At 36.7% G+C, this 21,014-nt stretch overlaps 2 protein-coding genes across 5 annotated transcripts; one reads left to right on the forward strand and one right to left on the reverse strand.

Moving 5' to 3' along the window:
* Positions 1 to 1,128: 1,128 nt before the first annotated feature.
* LOC115700887 (uncharacterized) lies at positions 1,129 to 20,693 on the reverse strand. 4 transcript variants are annotated; one of them, XM_030628552.2, is made up of 6 exons: positions 19,926 to 20,693; positions 17,608 to 17,919; positions 17,462 to 17,510; positions 17,084 to 17,369; positions 16,650 to 16,728; positions 1,129 to 1,609 (listed from the first exon to the last, which is right to left on the reverse strand). In XM_030628552.2, exons 1-6 carry the CDS (start codon positions 20,247 to 20,249, stop codon positions 1,412 to 1,414), a joined length of 1,248 nt encoding a protein of 415 aa, XP_030484412.2. In that variant the 5' UTR covers positions 20,250 to 20,693; the 3' UTR covers positions 1,129 to 1,411. The 4 variants fall into 4 exon arrangements, with proteins under 4 accessions (XP_030484412.2, XP_060958796.1, XP_030484413.2 ...); XM_061102813.1 differs by having other exon boundaries at positions 1,129 to 1,711; XM_030628553.2 differs by having other exon boundaries at positions 1,129 to 1,661; positions 19,926 to 20,687.
* LOC133030264 (uncharacterized) lies at positions 7,026 to 11,575 on the forward strand. The gene is made up of 2 exons (XM_061102816.1): positions 7,026 to 8,825; positions 9,585 to 11,575. The coding sequence occupies exons 1-2, from the start codon at positions 7,895 to 7,897 to the stop codon at positions 9,599 to 9,601; spliced, it is 948 nt and encodes a 315-aa protein (XP_060958799.1). The 5' UTR covers positions 7,026 to 7,894; the 3' UTR covers positions 9,602 to 11,575.
* Positions 20,694 to 21,014: the final 321 nt, after the last annotated feature.

Below are 21,014 nucleotides of genomic sequence, written 5' to 3' on the forward strand. Positions count from 1 at the left end.
ACAACATGACTTTTGCTTAAAAAAATCAGATCCAACAAAAAGAAATAAATAAATAAAGGAATTTTGAAATGGAATTGCTTAATACAATCAAGCATCATCAACAAAGCTATATTTCCAATCAAATATTTTTACATTCTACTAACATGACAAACGATGTTACAACCACCAAAAATTTGACAATCTGATCAAGTCAATTTAGCACAACTGCCAGGCCTTTTTGACGACTCAATGAAAGAAACCCAAGAGATATATAAACAAACATATCTACAACAGCCCACATCTTCACTCAGCTTCTGTTAGGTCTATTAGGTGAAATTTGTTGATCAACAGTTGACAGCATCTTAGGCACCAACTTGTCTCTGGAAACTACAGTTTCTGCATTTGAGAAAAAGAGAAGGTAGAATCTCTGTGAACGTTGTATTAATTAAGGGTAAACCAAGATTTTGTTCACTTTTGAGGCCAATTTTGGGTTTCATTTCTTAGTTGATTGTTGACAGCAGTAGCGATTAGGGTCCGACAGGCAGTAGCAATGGGTGTTTGACGATGGCAGAAGCAACAGCTGAGACTGGTGGTAACGGCAGAGAACAGTGAAGAGAAGTCGCGAGTTGGGATTAATATCTTCTAATTTTTTTTTTTTAACTTTTCCTTAATTTAATTTGGACCCTTAGATAGCTTTATGTAGACTAGATTACATCAATCATTCAATTGTAACTGACTTTTTGGTAGTGTTACCTCAAAAGTGATCCAATTCAACTAGATGTCAAAACCCTCTAATTATAATTAGATATGCAATTTTTACTAATTGTATTTCACAGATTGGTTTAGATTATATTTTAAGCACCTCTGGTAGAGATCATTGCTCCTTTTCTTTTCTTTTTCTTTGATAAACGAGGGGACTTGAATCCCTGCCTATCCCCTAGTACCACTTCACTTTGCACCTTCGAATGACATCCAACAAAGTTTGGAATGAAAAGGGAAAAATGCCAATCTAAAACGAAATGGTCCAAAATGGGAACTCAAATGAAGCATATAACAATGAAGGGTTTATATATATATATATATATATATATATATAGCATAAATATCCCCCTAAATTTTACTCTGTTTGGCAATTAAATTTGAAAAATCTTTTTTTGACAAGTACTTGAGTTTTAATAACTTTAGCAATTAAGTATTTTCATTACATGGTTGTTGCAAGTGCTATACATCTATATACAAGATCAGCAAACAACAAAAGTAAACCAGAGATGAAACATTACAAAAAGGCAGGCTTGAAACCTCTGCATTGGAAACTACTAGTGTTGTAGTGGGTTTTGCGCAAGCAAAAATCAAGTATGATTAGCTAAAGTATAGCAATGGGCATATATGCAAACAAAAACATAAACAAAAAAAAGTGGACAGCAGGGAACACTTAACTTTTAATCCTGAGTTTTCGATTGTAATGTTGCCATATTTTTCCTTCTTCAACAATCAACCTCTTCTGCAGTCTCTTCTGTTGATCAGAAAGGTCCTTGTACAAATTGCTTAGATGCTTGGCTAACCTGTATTCAACACTTCCTGAATAGACAACCTTCAACTCATCTCTACTTCCATTGTTCCCTTTCCTTTTCTGTAAAATTCATGCAAAAGCTCTGCTTCAATAAATACTGATGAAAATTCTTCTACACGACGGGGACGGGGAAGACGAGAATGATCAGCAAAACAAAATTACCTATTATTCATATAGAAAGAAAACTAATACAAGTACCTGGAAAATCCACAAGTATCACAAAAGCAAAAATATGATATAGCAAGAGAAAATAAATATAACAACAAATATTCCACGCTAAGACAACAAAATTTCTTTAAAACAAAAAAAAAAAAGGAAAAAATAACACTTGGAGCTAGCTCAAGTAGTGGGCTATGTGAGTGTGTAGGAGGGAATGGTAGAGGTGTATGTGAAGCAACCATTGACCTTTGCATCAGTTAGATATTAAAAATGTTTTTCTTAAAGAGATGTATATAGAGGAACCTCCTGTATCTCAGAGAGAGTCAAGGCAAATCCGTCATCAAAAAATTTTATATAAATTAAAACGGTTAGAATTTGACTTAAATTATTTATTTATCTACATTTATAAAGACACAATTTTTTTAAGATAAATATTAATTGTGTGAAAAAAAAAAAAGTCTTTTGGTTCCCAAATTGTCTTGGTACCTAAAATTATTTTTCCTATAAATATGCGTTGTGTGTGGGTGAGGTGTGTGCGAGAAGTAAAGTAAGTTGTGAAAAAACAAGTGAGTGAAAAAGTGAGTAAGAAGCAAAGGGTGTATTGGAATTTGAGTGGAGAGATTGAAACAGAGAGTATATATAATTTTAAAGTGATAAGTGAAATATATACACTTTGTGGGTTTAGAAGTTTTACCAAATCGAGTAAATTGCTTGGTTTCGTTTGTTTATTATATATCACTGCGTATAACGTTTTTATTTTTTCTAACAAGTACTATCAGAGCCAAAATTCAAATCTACATTGAAAATGTCAAAGATGATGTCTTCTACAAAATTTGAAATCGAGCTTTTTGATGGGAAGAACAATTTCAATTTATGGCAGAGCACAGTGAAAAGTGTGTTGTTACAACAAGGGCTCCTAAAGGCACTGCAAGGAAAGAAGCTTGAAAGTATGATTGGTGAAGTTTATGAGGAGCTGCAGGCAAAAACGGTAAGCACTATTCGCTAAAATTCGGCACCTAAATTAAACTATAGTGTATTGAATGAAACATGTCTGTCTAAGTTATTGAAAAAGTTAGAAAAATTTTATAAGTCAAAATCTCTAACAGATAGATTATATTTGAAGAAATAATTATATAAGTTGAAAATGATTACAAGGGATGATGCTAGGGATCATATACATAAATTTAATAAGTGCATAACTCAATTATTAAGTGTAGATGTTAAAATTGATGAAGAAGATAAAGTTATTATTTTGTTGGCTTCTTTACCAAAATCATATGAGACACTAGTGAATATATTTTTGGTTGGAAAGCTACGTTAACAGTAGATGAGATGTCAACTACTCTTTTGGAGATAGGTAGTATCAAGCAACCATGTAGTATGTCTCATACTGATCAAGCACTTGTGACGAGGTCAAAATCAAGTCGTGATATGAGTACATCACGAGGAAGATATGATGACAGAAGAAACAATCGCGCCCATTCACGCTCTTGGTGGGACGTGGAGTACTACTATTGTCACAAAAGAGGACATGTTAGGCAAAATTGGGTAGAGTTGATCAAGCATCTTAAAGCAATGAGGAATCAAGAATGTAAATACACATCAGATTCCACCAATATTGCTGGTGAAGGTTATGAATGTAACTCTAATGTTCTCTCTGTCATGATTGATGAAAAATTTTCTAACTTGGATTTTGAATTCTAGTTGTTCATTACACATGTACCCGTATAAGGAGTGTTTTGATACTTATAAGGCATATGATGGTCGTACTGTTTTGATAGACAATGAATCTGGCTCTAAGATTGTTGGAATAAGAACTGTTAAGGAGAAGATGTTTGATGGTATTGTGAGAACACTGATTGATGTGAGACATGTTCCAACATTAAGGAGGGGCTTAATCTCTTTGAGTTTTAAATACTCGTGGTTATGACTATTTTGCAAAAGATGGTGAAATAACTATCAAGAAATGTGGCTTGGTACTTGTGAAAGGTATGAATGAGCGAAATTTGAATGAATTTGTCGGAAAGACAGTTTTAGGTAGAACTGTGAAGGTGGAGTCAAGTCACAAAAGGCATTATGTTGGTGTGAAGGAATGCGACAAGGTGGAGAAGACTCCAATTTCAATTAAAGGTTGTTTGAAGAAAAAATTCATCAATGAGAGATTGAAGAATGTGAAAACAAGTGTTCAAGTGAAGTTTAATGAGAGTATGAACTCGATGCATATATACTCTTATGTAGTGATGGAAATTTGACCCGCGAAGACGGGTAGAAGACTCCAATTTCAGCTAAAGGTTGTTTGAAGAAAGAATACATCAATGAGAGATTGAAGAATGTGAAAACAAGTGCTCAAGTGAAGTTTAATGAGAGTATGAACTCGATGCATATATACTTTTATGTAGTGATGGAAATTTGACCTGCGGGGATGGGTACCCACCCCGAATGGGATAGGGATTACTCGCCTTAATGGATAATGGGGCGGGGTGTGATGAAATTTTATATACCCGAAGCGAGTTCGAGGCAGGGTTAGGGGTGATACTACCCCACCCCGTATTCGACCCAGATATATAATTTTCAAATTTTCCATATAATTTTCTAATTATTACGTATTAAAATTATTAACTATACACTTACAAAATTGTCTATTAATCTTCTCTAATTTACTATGTACTAAAAGCTTTTTAATAGGTAGAGTGTTTGTTTATTTTAAAGTCAATATCTTATTTTTTATTTTTCATTTTGAATTATATTACATTATTTTCTTCTTATTATTATTATTATTGTTTTAATTGTAATGGGTACCATATGGGTCCCCATACCCAAAGAGAATTTCCTTACCCCAAACTTATGGATGGTTCTGAGTTGTGAGTTTAGAGAATTTGAGTCAAGGTGGAGATTGTTGAAGTTTGACTCGATTTTTTTTTATTTATTTATCTATATTTGTAAAGGTATAATTTTTTTTTAGGTGATTATTAATTGTGTGAAAATAAAAGTCTTGGTGACCAATTTTTGAAGAGTCTTCTAGATGAAGCTTTAGAATGTCTTGGTCCCCAAGCTGTCTTGGTGCTCAAGTTTATTTTTCCTATAAATATGTGGTTAGTGTGTATGTGAGGTGTGTGTGAGAAAAAGAGAAGTGAGTGTGAAAAAGTGAGTAGAAGCAAAGGGTGTATTGAGATTTGGGTGGAGAAATTAAGATAGAGAGTATATGTAATTTTGAAGTGATAAGTGAAATATATCTATCTTTGTAGATTTGGTAGTTTTACTAGACTGATTAAATTGTTTTGCATTGTTTTTTATTATTTTGCTGTGCTTGAAATTTTCATATTTCCCATCATAAACAAAGTTCTCATGCTTAATTTGGAAAATTTAGTCGGGCTATTGAGAAATTCAGTATGTTGAAAAGTAAGTCAAATCATTCTATATTCTATAAGAGATCAATTGCTCGTATCATTTTATTAGTTGTGTATGTGGATGACACTGACATTTTTGGAAATGATTCTAGAGGAATCTCATCTCTTAAATCCTTCCTTCATACCTAATTTCACACGAAAGATTTGGGAGTACCGAAGTATTTCTTAAGAGTAAGAATCACTTGGAGTAAACAATGTATTTTTGTATTTGAAAGAAAGTACATACTTGATTTGTTAACTAAGATAGGAAAAATGAATTATCTAACTGTGACTCGTCCAGACATTGCGTTCTCACTTACTTTTATCAGTCAGTTTGTCATCTCCAACAATTCATCATTAAGCAGCATTAAAGCAAATTTTGTGTTACTTTAAAAGAGCACCAGGACGAGATATCGTGTACACATTTCATGGGTACACATTGTTCTTTTTAGAAGGGAACCTCGCTGACAACTGTTCAACCACCCCAACTAGAGAACTGGTTGAGAACGATCCTCTACTTTTCACAAAGAAGATCTAGTCGTTAATCACATGGTCATGATTCATCAACCAAGTCATGGGCACACTCATAAAAAGTGTTTCTCAAATGCAAATTCGACAGGTTCTAAGATCGATAGAAGATCCACTTCAACTTATTGTATTTTTATTAGAGGGAATTTGTTCTTTTGAAAAAGTAAAAAGCAAAATGTTGTGTTAGAATCCATTCACTCTCAAGAGAAAAAAAAAAAAGAAAACATAATATTGTAGCAATTTAGTCAATATTAACTGCAAGAGACTAACATAAACACTAATTTAGTAACATTATGTATCCCTACAGTTGGTATATATATAGGTCCTATTTGGCTTAGATTCCTTAAACTCTTTTTTAGCTTTTAGATGATAAGCAAAAAAAAAAGAGTTAAATCATTTTAGAATGTATCCTTACTGTTGGTATATATAGGTCCTGCTTGGCTTAACTTCTTTAAACTCTTTTTTAGCTTTTAGAATGATAAGCTTAAGACTTCTCTTATTTATCACAAAATGATTAAATGAAACACTTAATCTATTATGTAAATATGTACATAGGTTAAGTTGTCTTAGTATCTTAATTTTATTGGTTTATTTGTAATCCTAGGTGGCCCAAGTCTTTTTAAAACCAATGCTTATAAATAGAGAAGGAACAACCTCATTTAGATTAGCTTAGAATTAAAGAAGAGTAGACTCTTTGGGGAGAGACCAATCATCTCGAAAGATTGAGAATTCAGAGAGACAAGCATCTTCAAAGCTCGATATTGTAACTTTGTCATTGTCTTTTTTAAAATAAAGATCACTTGAGGAATTCATTACAAGAGTTTATTTTGAAAAATAGCTGATGGAATATTTATACTCTAAGATTATTCTATCAAATAGGTGCGGTGTGCAGCGAACATGGTGCCTAAGTGTTAGAGATGTATATTAATTGTATAAATTAACTGTAAAATTAGTGAAGAATTGGGCTAATCAATTTCTTCTATTCTTTAATTTCCTAATATAGCTTCTCTAATTTCTCATTATTCGGTTCACCATTGTTTACATGGTATCAAAGCTCCTCTAGATTAAGAATTTGAAACTCAAAATTTTATTTAAAAAAAAAAAATATAGGGTTTGTGATTTTAGAATTTCTTTTCCGAAAACCCTATTTGGAGTGTATATGTTCTCACCGCCTACATTGGAGAACTGCCCAGTCGCCGATCGTCAAAACCAGAAGTCCAGCCACTAAAAACAACGTGCGTGAGGCTCACATGTCGCCCTTATCTGCAGAGATCTTCCCCGCGTGTGGGGGCGCGTGGGACCTTGAATTGAATCCAACACTGAATACTCTTTGCTCCTTTTTCAGCTCATCTCTGTCCTCCTTGCATCTATCTTCGGTGGTTCTTCTCATTTTGTGGTTTGAGATTTTGACTTCTTCGTGTTTGGGTGCTCTTTCTTTGTTGCTCGCTTTCTTTTTTTTCTTTTTCAATTGTTTTGACATTTGAGCTTATGGCAAAGACAAAATCGGACCCAAAGTTAGTGGATGTTTCTAATGTGGTTCCCATGATGTCTAAAATCACAAACCATAAATGGATTAGTTTGAATTATTTGGAATGGAGTAAGACGATTCGACTTTGTGTAAGGAGTATTGACAAAGATGATCACTTAATTGATAATCCTCCCAAAGAAAAAGATGATTCAAGAAAAATGTGGTTAAGGATGCTTGTTTCTTCAAATTCAAAATTCTATTGATAATAAGATAACTAATTTGACTAATCATTGTAAATTAGTTAAAGAACTAATGGATTACTTAGTGTTTTCGTATTCAGGCAAAGACAACATATCTCGCATATATGATGTTTGCAAAGCCTTTTATCGTGCGAAGAAACAAGATAAGTCTCTTATAAGTTACTTTATGGCATTTAAGAAAACATATAAAGAGCTTAATGATAGACCTCCTGTGACGTATGTGTACGCTCGAAGGAGTAGTTAGTCTAACATGGGGTCTGCCACAGGGAATAATATGGTTGTGTAATTCTGTTTGGGGGGTTTTGTTTGGGTGTAGCTAAGGCTCATGGGAGTCTTGTGGGGATTATATACAAATAATAGAATATTGTAGTGAGGGGGCACAGAGTTTTTCTGAGTGAGGCTTGTAAGGAGAGACCAGGCTCTCCATTTTCCAGGGGATCAATTACAGCAGAGTTTCTTTTTCATTAATTCTTTTCATCTACTTTCTTCTCTGGTCTCAATTGATAGGATAAACCTACCAATTGGTATCAGAGCTCCTACTTCCATGGGACCAAAGAAGGATGCTATGTCCGAGATTATCGAAGAAAAAGTTGGGGCTGAGGTCTCCGACCTTCGTCAAGATGTGCAAAGGGTTACACAGGGTATGGAGAAGTTACAAAGAGAAATTCAGACCACCATTGAGAGTATCGTCGCCAAACAGATGGAGTCTGTAGTGAGCCAAATTTCCCAAATACTCGCACCGTTAATCAAAGTCACTCCCGAAGCGGCAGCCACCAACGCAGATCGACAACGACGAGCTCTCGACGGTAATGGACCTTCGATTGGGGAATCCAGCTCCATCAGAATTCGTCTTGACCAAAACACACTGAAATTTCCGGCGAACATGGCGGTACCTCCCCTGAACAGCCTGACAGGACCTCCGATACAGCTTGGTTCGTTTGGAAACTCATTCTCGAACAGTCTGGACTACCGCCTCCCACAAATGGAAATTCCGTTGTTCAGCGGTGACAACCCCAACGGTTGGATTGCCCGTGTCAAACGGTATTTTTTACTTACAAAAATGGCAGAGTCGATGAAACTTGATACGGCCATTGTTGGCCTTGACGGTGATGCACTATCCTGGTCTCAGCGGGAGAACCAACGCCGGCTTATTACTTCTTGGGCGATACTCAAGCAAATGGTCCTCCTTCGATTCCGAGCGGTACCTATTGGGTCTCTTTCAGAGGAGTTGTTATCGGTGGTCCAAACAGGTACGACGAAGGAGTACCGTGTCCAGTGGGAGATGTTGGCCTCTCGAGTACCCGACCATATTCTGGAAGGGGGATTCGTAAAAGGACTCAAAGAAGAAATCAAGGCCACATTGCATATCCTGCAGCCCCAGGGGTTGGCTCATATCATGGAAACGGCCCAAAGAATTGAAGAGGGCCATCAACTAATGAACTCGGGCTCATTACTTAAGCCCACTTCGTCCAAATGTTTTGAAAGGCGGAAACGGGTTCCGAGGCGTTTTTCCATAGTACCGCGAGGCGTAAACCTCGAGGCGCTCCGAGGCATAAGCCTCGACAATAAGAATAAAAATTCATAAACATGTTATATATCATAAAATGCAAAACAAAAAACACATAATTTCATAATAAAGTCATACAATTCATGCAATTACTAGCTATAAGTCTTAAAATATAACTAAAGACATAAAAGGTTCAAAATTAAAATCTTAACTAATAGACAAATGATAAATTTGAAATCTAAAGTTTCAAACATAAAGATTAAAAGACATATTCCAAGTTCCAAGAGAGAGAGAGAAGAGCCTTGTGTTGGTGTTGCTATTGCAAGCGTGAAGAGAAGGGAGAGAGGAGGAGAGTATTGTGCAAGGGATGATGGAAAGTGATGAATGTTTAGGGTTTTTTATTTGGGTTTGGGTTTTCAAAATTTACAAAATAAAACTCAAAATAGTCCAAGAAAAGTTTAAAAAAAACTCACTTAAACTCTTTTAAAAAGACACAGTGAAACTCTTTAAAAAAGCCTAATGAAACTCTTTAAAAAAGGTCCAAAATAACTCAATTAGCTGAGGCGTAAGCCTAACACGCCTCAGAGGCTTAAGCCTCAAGGTGTACGCCTCACAAGGCCGAGACATAAGCCTCATGGACAGTGACGGAGGCTAAGCCTCAAAGGCGTTTTTTGAATGCTTCGTTCCGAGGCGTGGCTCGAGGCGTACGCCTCAAACGCCTTTAAAGCATTCTTTTGGGTCTAGTTCAGCAACCCGTTCTAATTACTCAAGTTTTCCTTCACGAATCCTACCAACAGTTTCACAGCAGCGACCATATTCTCCTTCTTCAGTCAGCACGGCTTCAACGACATCCAAGACCGGAAGCACTCGATCGGCCACCGGCACCTCTTACAAACGGTTGACCTAGGCGGAGTACCAAGAGAAACGTTCTCGGGGGCATTGCTTCAGATGTGACAAGAAATTTCACCCTGGCCGTGAATGTGAACAGAAGCTCCTTCAAATTCTTCTCACTGCGGACGAAGAAGAATTGGATTCGCCTAATGAAAACCCTCCTCTCTCACTAGATTCAGGCGAGACAGTGGTCACCGAAGAGACTCTCGCCACCCTTTCTCTGAATTCTCTAGTTGGCATCTCCACCGCCAACACCATGAAATTAGCTGGCCAAATCGGCAATCAAACCGTCACTGTACTAATCGATAGCGGAGCAACCCACAACTTTGTTTTAATGGAAGTTGTTGCGGCAGTAGGCCTGCCCATATCGGCCACCACTTGTTATGGGATACTTCTGGGCACCGGTCGCAAGGTGAGAACTGAGGGAATTTGTTCTTAAGTGGAGCTCGATTTGGGAGCAATTCGGGTCATCACAGATTTCTTTCCATTGGAGTTGGGGGGCGCAGATGTTATTTTTGGAATTAAATGGCTGGAAACATTGGGAAATATGCAAGTCAATTGGAAAACGATGGTGATGAAATTCGAAATGGCGGGAACATGGGTGACATTACAAGGGGACCCGAGCTTATGTAAGTCACCCATCTCTTTGAAGGCTATGATGTTAACAGTCGAAAAAAAGGGCTGAGGCATATATGATTCATGTCGTGGCGTTGTCCGTGGCCGAGGATCAACACCACTCACCGATCCCTGCTCCTATTAGTCAGCTTCTCGAGCAATACAAATATGTTTTTGAGCTACCACCAGGGCTACCTCCACAACACTTACGGGACCATACCATCACCTTAAAGCCAAACACAGGGCCCATATCGGTGCGTCCTTACCGCTACGCCCAGATTCAAAAAGGTGAGATTGAGAAGATGGTTCAAGAGATGCTTCGTATTGGCATTGCTCAGCCTAGCACTAGTCCGTTCTCCAGCCCGGTTTTATTGGTGAAAAAGAAAGATGGCAGTTGGCAATTTTGTGTGGATTACCGAGCTTTAAATTGAGCAACCGTGGCAGACAAATTTCCCATTCCTGTTCTTGACGAGCTTCATGGTGCCACCGTTTTTTCCAAACTGGATTTGAAGCCTGGGTATCATCGAATTCGTATGGCACCAGGAGATGTGGAAAAGACGGCTTTTCGGACTCATGAGGGGCATTACGAGTTTCTAGTCATGCCTTTCGGCCTCACCAATGCCCCTGCCACCTTTCAAGCTCTCATGAATGAGGTATTTCGAGATTTCTGAGGTCATTGTGTCTTGATTTTCTTTGATGATATTCTTGTGTATAACCCTTCTGTAGCAGCTCATGCAACTCATCTTCGCTTGGTTCTCGACCGACTCCGTCACCATCGCTTGTATGCCAACAAGAAGCAGTGTCTTTTTGCTCAAGCTCAAGTTGACTATTTGGGCCATGTGATATCCGCCAAGCGGTTGCTGCCGATCCAACTAAGATTGAGGCGATGCTCCGATGGCCCACTCCATCCACCATTAAGGACCTACGGGGTTTTCTAGGTCTTACCGACTATTACCGTAAGTTTGTACAAGGATATGGTAGCATTGCCCGTCCTCTCACGGATCAGCTTAAAAAGGATGCTTTTTCCCGGTCCCCCTCAGCTCAAACGGCCTTTGAACGATTGAAGGAAGCCATGTGCACAGTTCCGATTTTAGCTCTTCCTGATTTCTCCATTCCGTTTGTACTTGAGGCTGATGCCTCCGGTATAGGGCTTGGCGCGGTTCTAATGCAAAATGGGCGTCCCATTGCCTATTTTAGCCGCACTCTGTCCCCTCGGGCCCAATCCAAGTCTATCTACGAAAGAGAATTGATGGCCATTGTCCTAGCCATCCAAAAATGGCGACCGTATTTATTGGGCCGCAAGTTTCTTGATCGCACTGATCAAAGAAGCTTAAAATACTTGCTGGAACAACGTGTTGTCTCCCTAGAACATCAAAAATGGCTCACTAAAATCTTGGGGTATGACTTTGATATTCGGTACAAACATGGTTTGGAGAACCGCGTCGCAGATGCGCTGTCTCGTGTTTCATCTGAGGTCTCCTTGGCTGCTATTTCAGTTCCGGGTGTGTTTTCTACAACTGATTTACAAGCTACTATTGCAGCTGATCCCGATCTTGCTAAGATCATGTCAGACATCGCTCGGGTCAAGCTTGTGGGGGTTTTTCTGTCACTCATGGCTGCCTCACTTTCCGTGGACGATTAGTATTGTCGGCCGCCTCCCCATCTATCCCACTCTTATTGCAAGAGTACCACAGCAGGAAAATGGGGGGCCATTCTGGGGTTTTCAAAACATTCCAGCGTCTTGCTGCTGATTTTTATTGGCGAGGAATGCGCAAAGATGTTCAAAACTTCGTTGTTGAGTGCTCGGTTTGTTAGCAAAATAAATACTTAGCTCAATCGCCGGCGGGTTTGCTTCAACCCCTTCCCATTCCCAAGCAAGTGTGGGAAGACATCCATGGATTTTATCGAGGGCCTTCCGACGTCTAACGACTTTGATTTTATTTTGGTGGTTGTGGATCGTCTCACTAAGTATGGACACTTCATTCCTCTCCGTCATCCCTTTTCAGCCGTCACTGTGGCAGCAGTGTTTGTCAAAGAAGTAATCAAACTACATCGCTTTCCTCGCTCTATTGTGTTTGACCGGGATAAAAAAATTTTGAGCTTGTTTTGGAAAGAACTATTTCGTTTACAAGGCACAACTTTGAAGCATAGTACCACCTATCACACTCAATCGGATGGCCAAACGGAGGTGGTCAATCGCTGTCTCGAAACTTATCTCTGTTGCTTTGTCAATTTCAAACCCACTCAGTGGGTCAAATGGTTGCTTTGGGCCGAATATTGGTACAGCACTTCCCATCACACCTCCACCGGGATGACCCCCTTCCATGCTTTGTATCATCGTGATCCACCACCCATCATCCGGTTCGAGCCTACTAGCTCTCGTGTTTCTGCAGTCGAAGAGGTCCTCACTGATCGAGATGCCATTTTAGCCCTGCTGAAGCAAAATCTTCTCCGCGCCCAACAACGGATGAAGTCCCAAGCCGAGCGTAAGCGTAGGGATGTCCATTTTGCAGTGGGTGATCTGGTGTATGTAAAGCTCCGGCCGTACCGCCAGTGGTCCCTCGCCAAATAGCCCAATGAAAAGTTGTCTCCACGGTTCTTTGGCCCCTTTCCCGTCTTTGCACGCATTGGACCAGCTGCTTACCGCCTTCACCTCCCTCCCGACTCCTTGATACATCCCGTGTTTCATGTGTCCTAGTTGCGTGCGGCTTTGGGGCCTCAACAACAGGCTTCTCCTCTTCCCCCAGACCTCTTTGCAGACCTGGAGTGGCTGCTCAAACCCGAAGCCTTGCTCGCCATTTGGCCTGGCACTCACAAGACCAGCCCTCAAGCCCTCATCAAATGGAGGAACCTACCTGACTTTGAAGCTACTTGGGAGGATTTCTCTGTCATTCAAACCCAATTTCCTCATTTTCACCTTGAGGACAAGGTGCGCCTTCAGGCCGGCGGTATTGATAGACCTCCCGTGACGTATGTGTTTACTCGTGTTCTTCGCACAGAAACTACCTCTTCCACTCCTCTTAATAGCGCCTTGGTGAGTCGTAATAATTCTGCACCGGAAAAAAACTCTACTCCAAGTGAATACAAAGGAGGTAATTCACAAGAACCTAATAATCGAACACCAAATTCTGGGAGCATCATGTGCAACTATTGTAAGAAATCAGGCCACACCAAGTTTGAGTGTAGGAAGTTACAGTTCAAGAATCGATAACAAAACTCTGCTAATATTACAAGCACTAGTGATACAACTGACAAATTGGTCCTTATTTCTGCTGATGAATTTGCTAAGTTTTGAAGGTATCAGGATACACTTAAGTCTTCATCTTCTTCTGTCACTGCGATTACTGATTCAGGTAACTCTAATGCATGCCTTCTTTCCAAATCATTAAAATGGGTCATTGATTCTGGTGCCACAGATCATATGACAGGTAATTCCAGTCTCTTTTCCACTTTTCAGTCTCATAGTCCCACTTCTATTGTTACCTTAGCTGTCACCTTAGCTGATGGATCAACATCTTCTGTTCTTGGATCTAGCACTATTGTTCCTACACCTATGCTCACTTTGTCATCAGTCTTATATTTATCTAATTTGTTCTTTAATTTGCATTCTGTTAGTCAACTCACTCGTAATCTAAATTGTTGCATCTCATTCTTTCCTAATCATTGTTTGTTTCAGGATCTTATGACGACAAAGATTATTGGTAAAGGACATGAATCTGGTGGCTTGTATGTTCTTGACCCACTTCCACCAACCTCTATTGTTTGTTCGAGTGTTGCTTCCGCTTTTGAGACTCATTGCCGTTTTAGGTCATCCATCTCTTCCTTTACTCAAGAAACTTTGTCCCCAATATAGTAAGCTATCTTCATTAGATTGTGAGTCATGTCAGTTTGCCAATCATCATCGTGTTAGTGTGAGTCCTCGAGTCAATAAACGTGCTAGTGTTCCTTTTGAGTTAGTTTATTCTGATGTTTGGGGTCCTCCTATTTTGTCTCAACTTGGATTCCGGTATTTTGTTACTTTTGTGGATGATTATTCTCGTGTAACTTGGTTATATTTAATGAAAAATCGTTCTGAGTTAATTTTTATATTCTGTGCTTTTTGTGCTGAGATTCAAAATCAATTTAATGTATATGTTCGTACTTTGAGAAGTAATAATACCAAAAAGTACACATCTGCTCAATTTCAATCTTACATGACCTCTAATAGCATGCTGCATGAAACTTCTTGTGTTAATAAATATTGCACCTCAAAATGGTGTCGCAGAACGTAAAAACAGACATTTTTTCAATGAAGGTTCCTAAATCTTTTTGGACTGCATCTCCACGGCATACTTAATGGTAAAATCTCATTTAAATTTTTTTTTCTTAATAAGTCATGGTTTCTAGTTACTCCTCGAGTATTTGATAGTGTTTGTTTTGCTCGCGATGTCCGCCCATCTATCACTAAATTTGACCCTAAGGCACTAAAGTGTGTCTTCTTGGTTATTCTCGTCTTCAGAAAAGGTATAGGTGTTATTGTCCTGATCTCAACAAATATCTTGTTTCTATTGATGTTACCTTTGTAGAAAATACACCTTATTTTTCATCTTCCACTACTCCTACTCGTCAGAGGGAGGATGATGATTTGTTGGTCTATTTTGTCATATCCTCTGCGCCTGATACATGTTCTGACGAGTCTCCTGTTTCTTCACCTGTCTGAGTCATAACCCAACCAATGTCTACACCTCCACCACTCATTCTGTGTTTTATAAAAGATCAACTGCTGGTATCATTTTGTTAGTGGTGTATGTTGATGACATCGTTATTACTGGAAATGATACTGATGGCATCTCATTCCTTAAGTCTTTCATTCATACCCAGTTTCACACGAAAAATTTAAGGGAGCTCAAGTATTTCTTGGGTATTACTCGGAGTAGACAAGGTATTTTTTTGTCTCAAAGAAAGTATGGTCTTGATTTATTAACTGAGACTGAAAAATTGGGAGCAAAACATTGTAATGCTCCAATCAATGAATCCAGTTGTGCATCTTACACGTGATGGGGAACCATTTGAAGATCCTGAAAAATATCGCAGATTGGTTGGAAAGTTGAATTATCTAACTGTGACTCGTCCAGATATTGCATTCCCAGTTAGTGTCATTAGTCAGTTCCTGTCTTCTCCAACAATTCAGCATTGGGCAGCACTATAGAAAATTTTATGTTACTTGAAAGAAGCACCAGGACGAGGTATAATTAACAAGGATCATGGACATACCCAGATTGAGTGTTTCTCTAATACAGATTGGGCAGGCTCCAAGGTAGTTTGACGATCCACTTCAAGATATTGTGTATTTGTTGAGGGCAATCTAGTCTCTTGGAATAGTAAGAAACAAAATATTGTATCTAGATCCAGTGCTGAATCAGAATATAGAGCTATGGCACAGTGTGTGTGAAGTAATATGAATTTATCAGCTTTTGACTAAATTCGGGTTTAAGACTTCTATTCCAACAAAATTGTGGTGTGATAATCAAGCTGCTCTTCATATTGCCTCAAATCCCGTGTTCCACGAGGGAACTAAGCACATTGAGATTGATTGTCATTTTGTTCGTGAAAAAATTTAACAAGGTCTGATCTCCACAAGATATGTGAAGACCGGAGAACAACTAAGAGATATTTTTACAAAAGCTTTGAATGGGGTGCGGATTGATTATTTTTGTAACAAACTAGGCATAATTAACATCTATGCTCCAACTTGAGGGGGAGTGTTAGAATATTAATTGTAAAGAAATTAGGGAAAATTATCTTTTAATAGTTTTCTATTTGAATTTAGTAGTTTCCCATTTAATCTCCTAGCTTTGTATATAAATATGTACTATTTTATCAAACACACACATAATTCGATTACTATTTTCTACAATAGGATTAAAAAATCCTTCTGAGAGTGTTTGAATAAGAAATAAAAACTCATTTTCTAATTCAGAAATCCGTTAAGAAAAAGTTAGAATTTGTAGCTTCTCCTAATATGACTTTTAAAAAATTACTTTAAAATTGGAATAACTTACCTCCTTCCTAATTTACTCACAATTTTCTTTGAAAAGAACTTCCAATAAAAAAAATTATATAATAATTATCTAAACAATTAAAATAAATCAAAACTTTCACCTATATTATATTTTTTAATGCAATCCTATGCAATCTAATCTCATTTTCCTAATGTAACCTTGCAGTACAAATCACTATTAGATGCAGTGCACTACTCCAACCAAAAAGCAATACAGCTCAAACTATATTACAACAGAAAACTAACCTGAGATAAAAGTGAGAGGCTTAGGATTGAAGCTCGAAGAGAATCATTCACTTTCATTGTTTCGGTCATTACCCATGGCCTGCAGTCAAATATGTAAGCAACAAGCATATCAGCAAGCAGTCAAAAAAAAAAATCACCGCAAATTCCAGTTCAATGAGTAAGACTAAGACTTTCTTAGCTATACTCAGATCTCAATTAGGGCCATGGTATACAGCACAACTAACATATACAGTTTGACATTGAATGTTTTAGTATATTCCATTATAATTTAGCATGTAGCAATAGCATGATTTGAGGAAAACTTCATAATCACATTAAGATGCTCTTCTATCAGTTCATAATTCACACTCAAAAGATTTGGTAGAAATTTGATTCACTAAACACCAAATAAAAGAATCATAAAAACTTCATAACAAAGATTTTGTGGAAATTACCTCCCACTTAAAGACACGATAATATGATCTGGATTATTCAAAAAGTTACATAACTTCTCAAAGTGACTTTGGGTATCCAACAGAATACATCCTCGAGTACAAATATCTGATGACAAACTAGGAAAAAGAAATGCTTGAGATGTGATCGACACCTTTTTCTTTATAAACTCCATGATTTCTGTATGAGTTAAGTCTTTCTCAATATTATCAACAAAAATCAAATAGTTTTTGACTCCTCCAAAGTCAATGTCTTGCCCTTTCTTTTCACAAGGACGACCAATAGCCCCTGCTTTCAAAAGACGAATGTGTGACAAACCATCTAAACACGATATATGATTGGATAATATTTAACATGAGCTAAAGGCGAAGTGTACATACATTTGGATGACAAGGTATCACTCAAAAACCACTTGGTGAACTTTGTTTCCTACACAAATCACATAATATACAAGACATATTTTCCGGTCCGATTCATAAAAAAAATTAGTTGTTATAACTAGTTACAGAAACAAACAATTACTTGCCTGCTTCAAATGGTGAGAAAAACTTAGATTGTGCGAAATTTTCATGATTGGAGGTTGTCCGTGATAATTGTGAGCGACACCTGTGGTGACTTGACGATTAGATCTACAAGAACCAGTTTTAAGTTTCGCCTTCACCTTACTTAAAAAAGAAGCTACAACTGTATCTATTTCGTCCCTATGCTGAACTCTGCAAATTTGTTCAAGTCTTTCAGCAGTAATGTATCCAGCCACTGGACCATGTAGCCAGGATAGAATAAAAGTGCACAAACACTCTTCTTCTCCGTTTGCAAAAGAATGTTCACAATGATCCACCTGTACAAATAGGCCAGATTGGAGTGTCAAAAAAAATTAGTTGAATTTAAATATAACTAAGTTCTCACGAATTTGTTTTTGAACACCTTCCCAAAAGATCTCATTCTTATGAAGATAGTGTCCATTCTTGTATACCCAAAATCATTTTCATATCTAGACAATGTAGAACTTTGCTTGTGCACCAAACAATCCTCCCTTCAAACAAAAGACCACCTTGCCTCCCCTCAGACGAGATCTAAACCTTGAGCAACCACTTAACTACTTAAGAACATATTTCCAACTCCCTTGAAAAATTGTGAGTCGAATCCCTCGATTCTAATGAGTAAGCTAGATGAATCCCTTTACCAGCTAGATTCGAACTCCCTTCAAATTAGATTTGAACTTTCGACAGCTCTAGTAGCAAGCTTCACCTCTTATGTTTGGCATTCCAAAGATTCATTCACATTAATTTTTAAAATCCAACTCTGATATAATTTGTAAGGACTGACACCATCTAATTCCTAATTGGTACTTTGAGCCTAAGCTCTCATGGATTTATTTTTGGATACTTTCCCAAAAAGCCTCATTCCAATGAAAATAATGTACATCTTACCCCGGATCTTTTCTATTTCTAGCCAATGTAAAACTCTAGTGGTACACCCAACATAAACTAAAAACTAAAGTTGAATTTAGTTGGAGGTAATGAAATGAAAAAAAAATTGATTTTTTTAAATATATTTCAATCATAAATATAGCATTTATCCAATTATTAAAATTATATGATGGAATTAAAAGCTTAGTAACTTTTTTTTTATGTATTTTAAATTTCATTTGATTCTTATTTCCATTTCTATTCTTAATTGGAAAGAATAAAAACATAACAATAAAAACAAAAAAAACAAAAAAAAAAAATGAAATTAAGATGGCAATATAAGAATAGAATTGGGAATAGGAATAAAATCAAATTTATAAAAATAATAATTTTTTTCAATCTTGCATTGCATTGTAATCATTATTCCTTTCATTTTAAAATACAATAATCATTCCACTAAAATAATAGAAAAGTCATAATAATATTCTAATATTTAAAAATACAACCAAATAAAATAATAAAATAATAAAATAATATTCTAATATTTCCATTCTATACCATTACCTCTAATCAAAACATATATAAAATTGGTAAAGAATTATTAAATTTTTTTTCAATTTTGCATTAAAATATCAATCTACCCACTTTTAAATGTAATAGTCATTCAATCATTCCATCAAAGAATGAAAAACACATTCCAATTACATTTCAATACTTAAAAATGTATCCAAACAATGGAATAAAATTTGATTATTTTCCATTCCTTTTCATTACCAAACACATTTTAAAAGAAACCAAATCCTTAATTAAAACATTAGGAAATATATCTTTTTAGCATACCCTAAAGGGTGATTAGGTTAACTCTGTTATATTTCGGCGTTCATTATAAAACAACTTTTCGAATTTGAATCTTCCAATTTTTTAAAAAAATTTACAAGTGAAACATATAAAGGTCTAGCAGAAACATTTCTGCTCTTGGAGGTAATAAAATAGAATGAAAATAATTTTTATTTTTAGTTTGGTTGTATTTAAAATTATTGGAATACCATTCTCATAGAATTCTTTTCATCATTTTAGTAGAATAATTTCTTTTCATCATTTTAGTGGAATAATTATTTTATTATTTTATTTTGAAATGGAAGGAAAGATTATTCTAATGCAAGATTTGAAAAAATTTAATAATTTTTTTATCTATTTTTTTTTTTTTTTGTATGTATTTAAAATTTTATTACATTCTTATTCCAATTTTAATTTTATATTTTCATTCCTCCACCTAACTTCTTTGCTAGTAAACCCAAATCAAATCCTACCATCTCTCTACTCCTAAGCAAACCTCACCCATTTTTTCACAAGAAAACAGAGAGAATCTTTGAAAAATAGAGTTGAATATTTTCCTCTCTTTTTCTCAAAGAAACACAAAAATCAAGTGACTTACCTCTTCAACAACTGCGTCGTAGAAGCGAATGTCATCGGCGTTGAAGTGATGTGAAGCGCACACAAGCAAACCCTGGACAACCTGGGAGCACTCGGAGTCTTGAAGCTGAGAAGAGATGGGTCTAAACCTGGAAGCAAAGTCTTTAAAATGATCTTCGTCCTTGAACTCAGCCGCTCGGAAAATGCTGTCGTTGTCATCCGGAAAATTGCTGTACTTGATTCTTAGAATGTCGGCGTAATCCCCTTCAATCATAATCCGAACCGAGTACCATGCATTATCCGGGTACGACCGGAACTCCAACCGGGCTTCTTCATCGTCGGCCATCCTTAAAAGAAACAAACAATAAGAAATGGTGATTTTGATTTTTGAAATAAATGTTTGTTTTAATCTAATATAATAAATAAATAGTAATAAGTAATAGTTGGGATTGTGGGTTTGTGAGATGTGGGACTAAGGGACGCGTGCGGTGTGTTGATTGTAGGTACTTCGAGGCAGCCATAGCGTGGCAAGCTCCCACCTCTCTACTTCTCTATTTTACTGTATACTCTGCTATTCTCTCTTTCCAATTTAGCTATAATTAATAAGAGAAATGTTATTGGGTAATAGTAGTGTCTAGCACCTTTTTATGTGTCAATATTATTATTGGTCTAATTAAATATCGGATCTCATATAATTTAATATAATAATTTTTAGAGAGTATTGTTGGGTTTTGTGCCCTAAATAAAACCCATTACAATCTGATTAGTTATCAATTTAGAATTTTGAAGTGATTTATGTTTACATGTATTTTACATGTTTATGGTTTAATATACATATTTAATATATGTACAAAATCAGTTAAATCCAGAACATATATTCATTCACAATTACAGTATTGTCAATACAGTAGAATGTGATTGTGATTATATGATTCAAAAGACTTAGTCTCTGTTCATCAGTGTTTTGGATTTACACTGATGTGATAATCAGCGATGAAGTATACTTACACTTGGAGTAAGTGTTATGTTCATTCCAGGACATTGGTAAAGTATACTAGTTTCGAATGTATGGAGTATACATTAGACTGGACCGATATTGAACTTGGTCAAA

Source organism: Cannabis sativa, chromosome 8 (assembly GCF_029168945.1).
Source record: "Cannabis sativa cultivar Pink pepper isolate KNU-18-1 chromosome 8, ASM2916894v1, whole genome shotgun sequence".
Lineage (NCBI taxonomy): Eukaryota > Viridiplantae > Streptophyta > Magnoliopsida > Rosales > Cannabaceae > Cannabis > Cannabis sativa.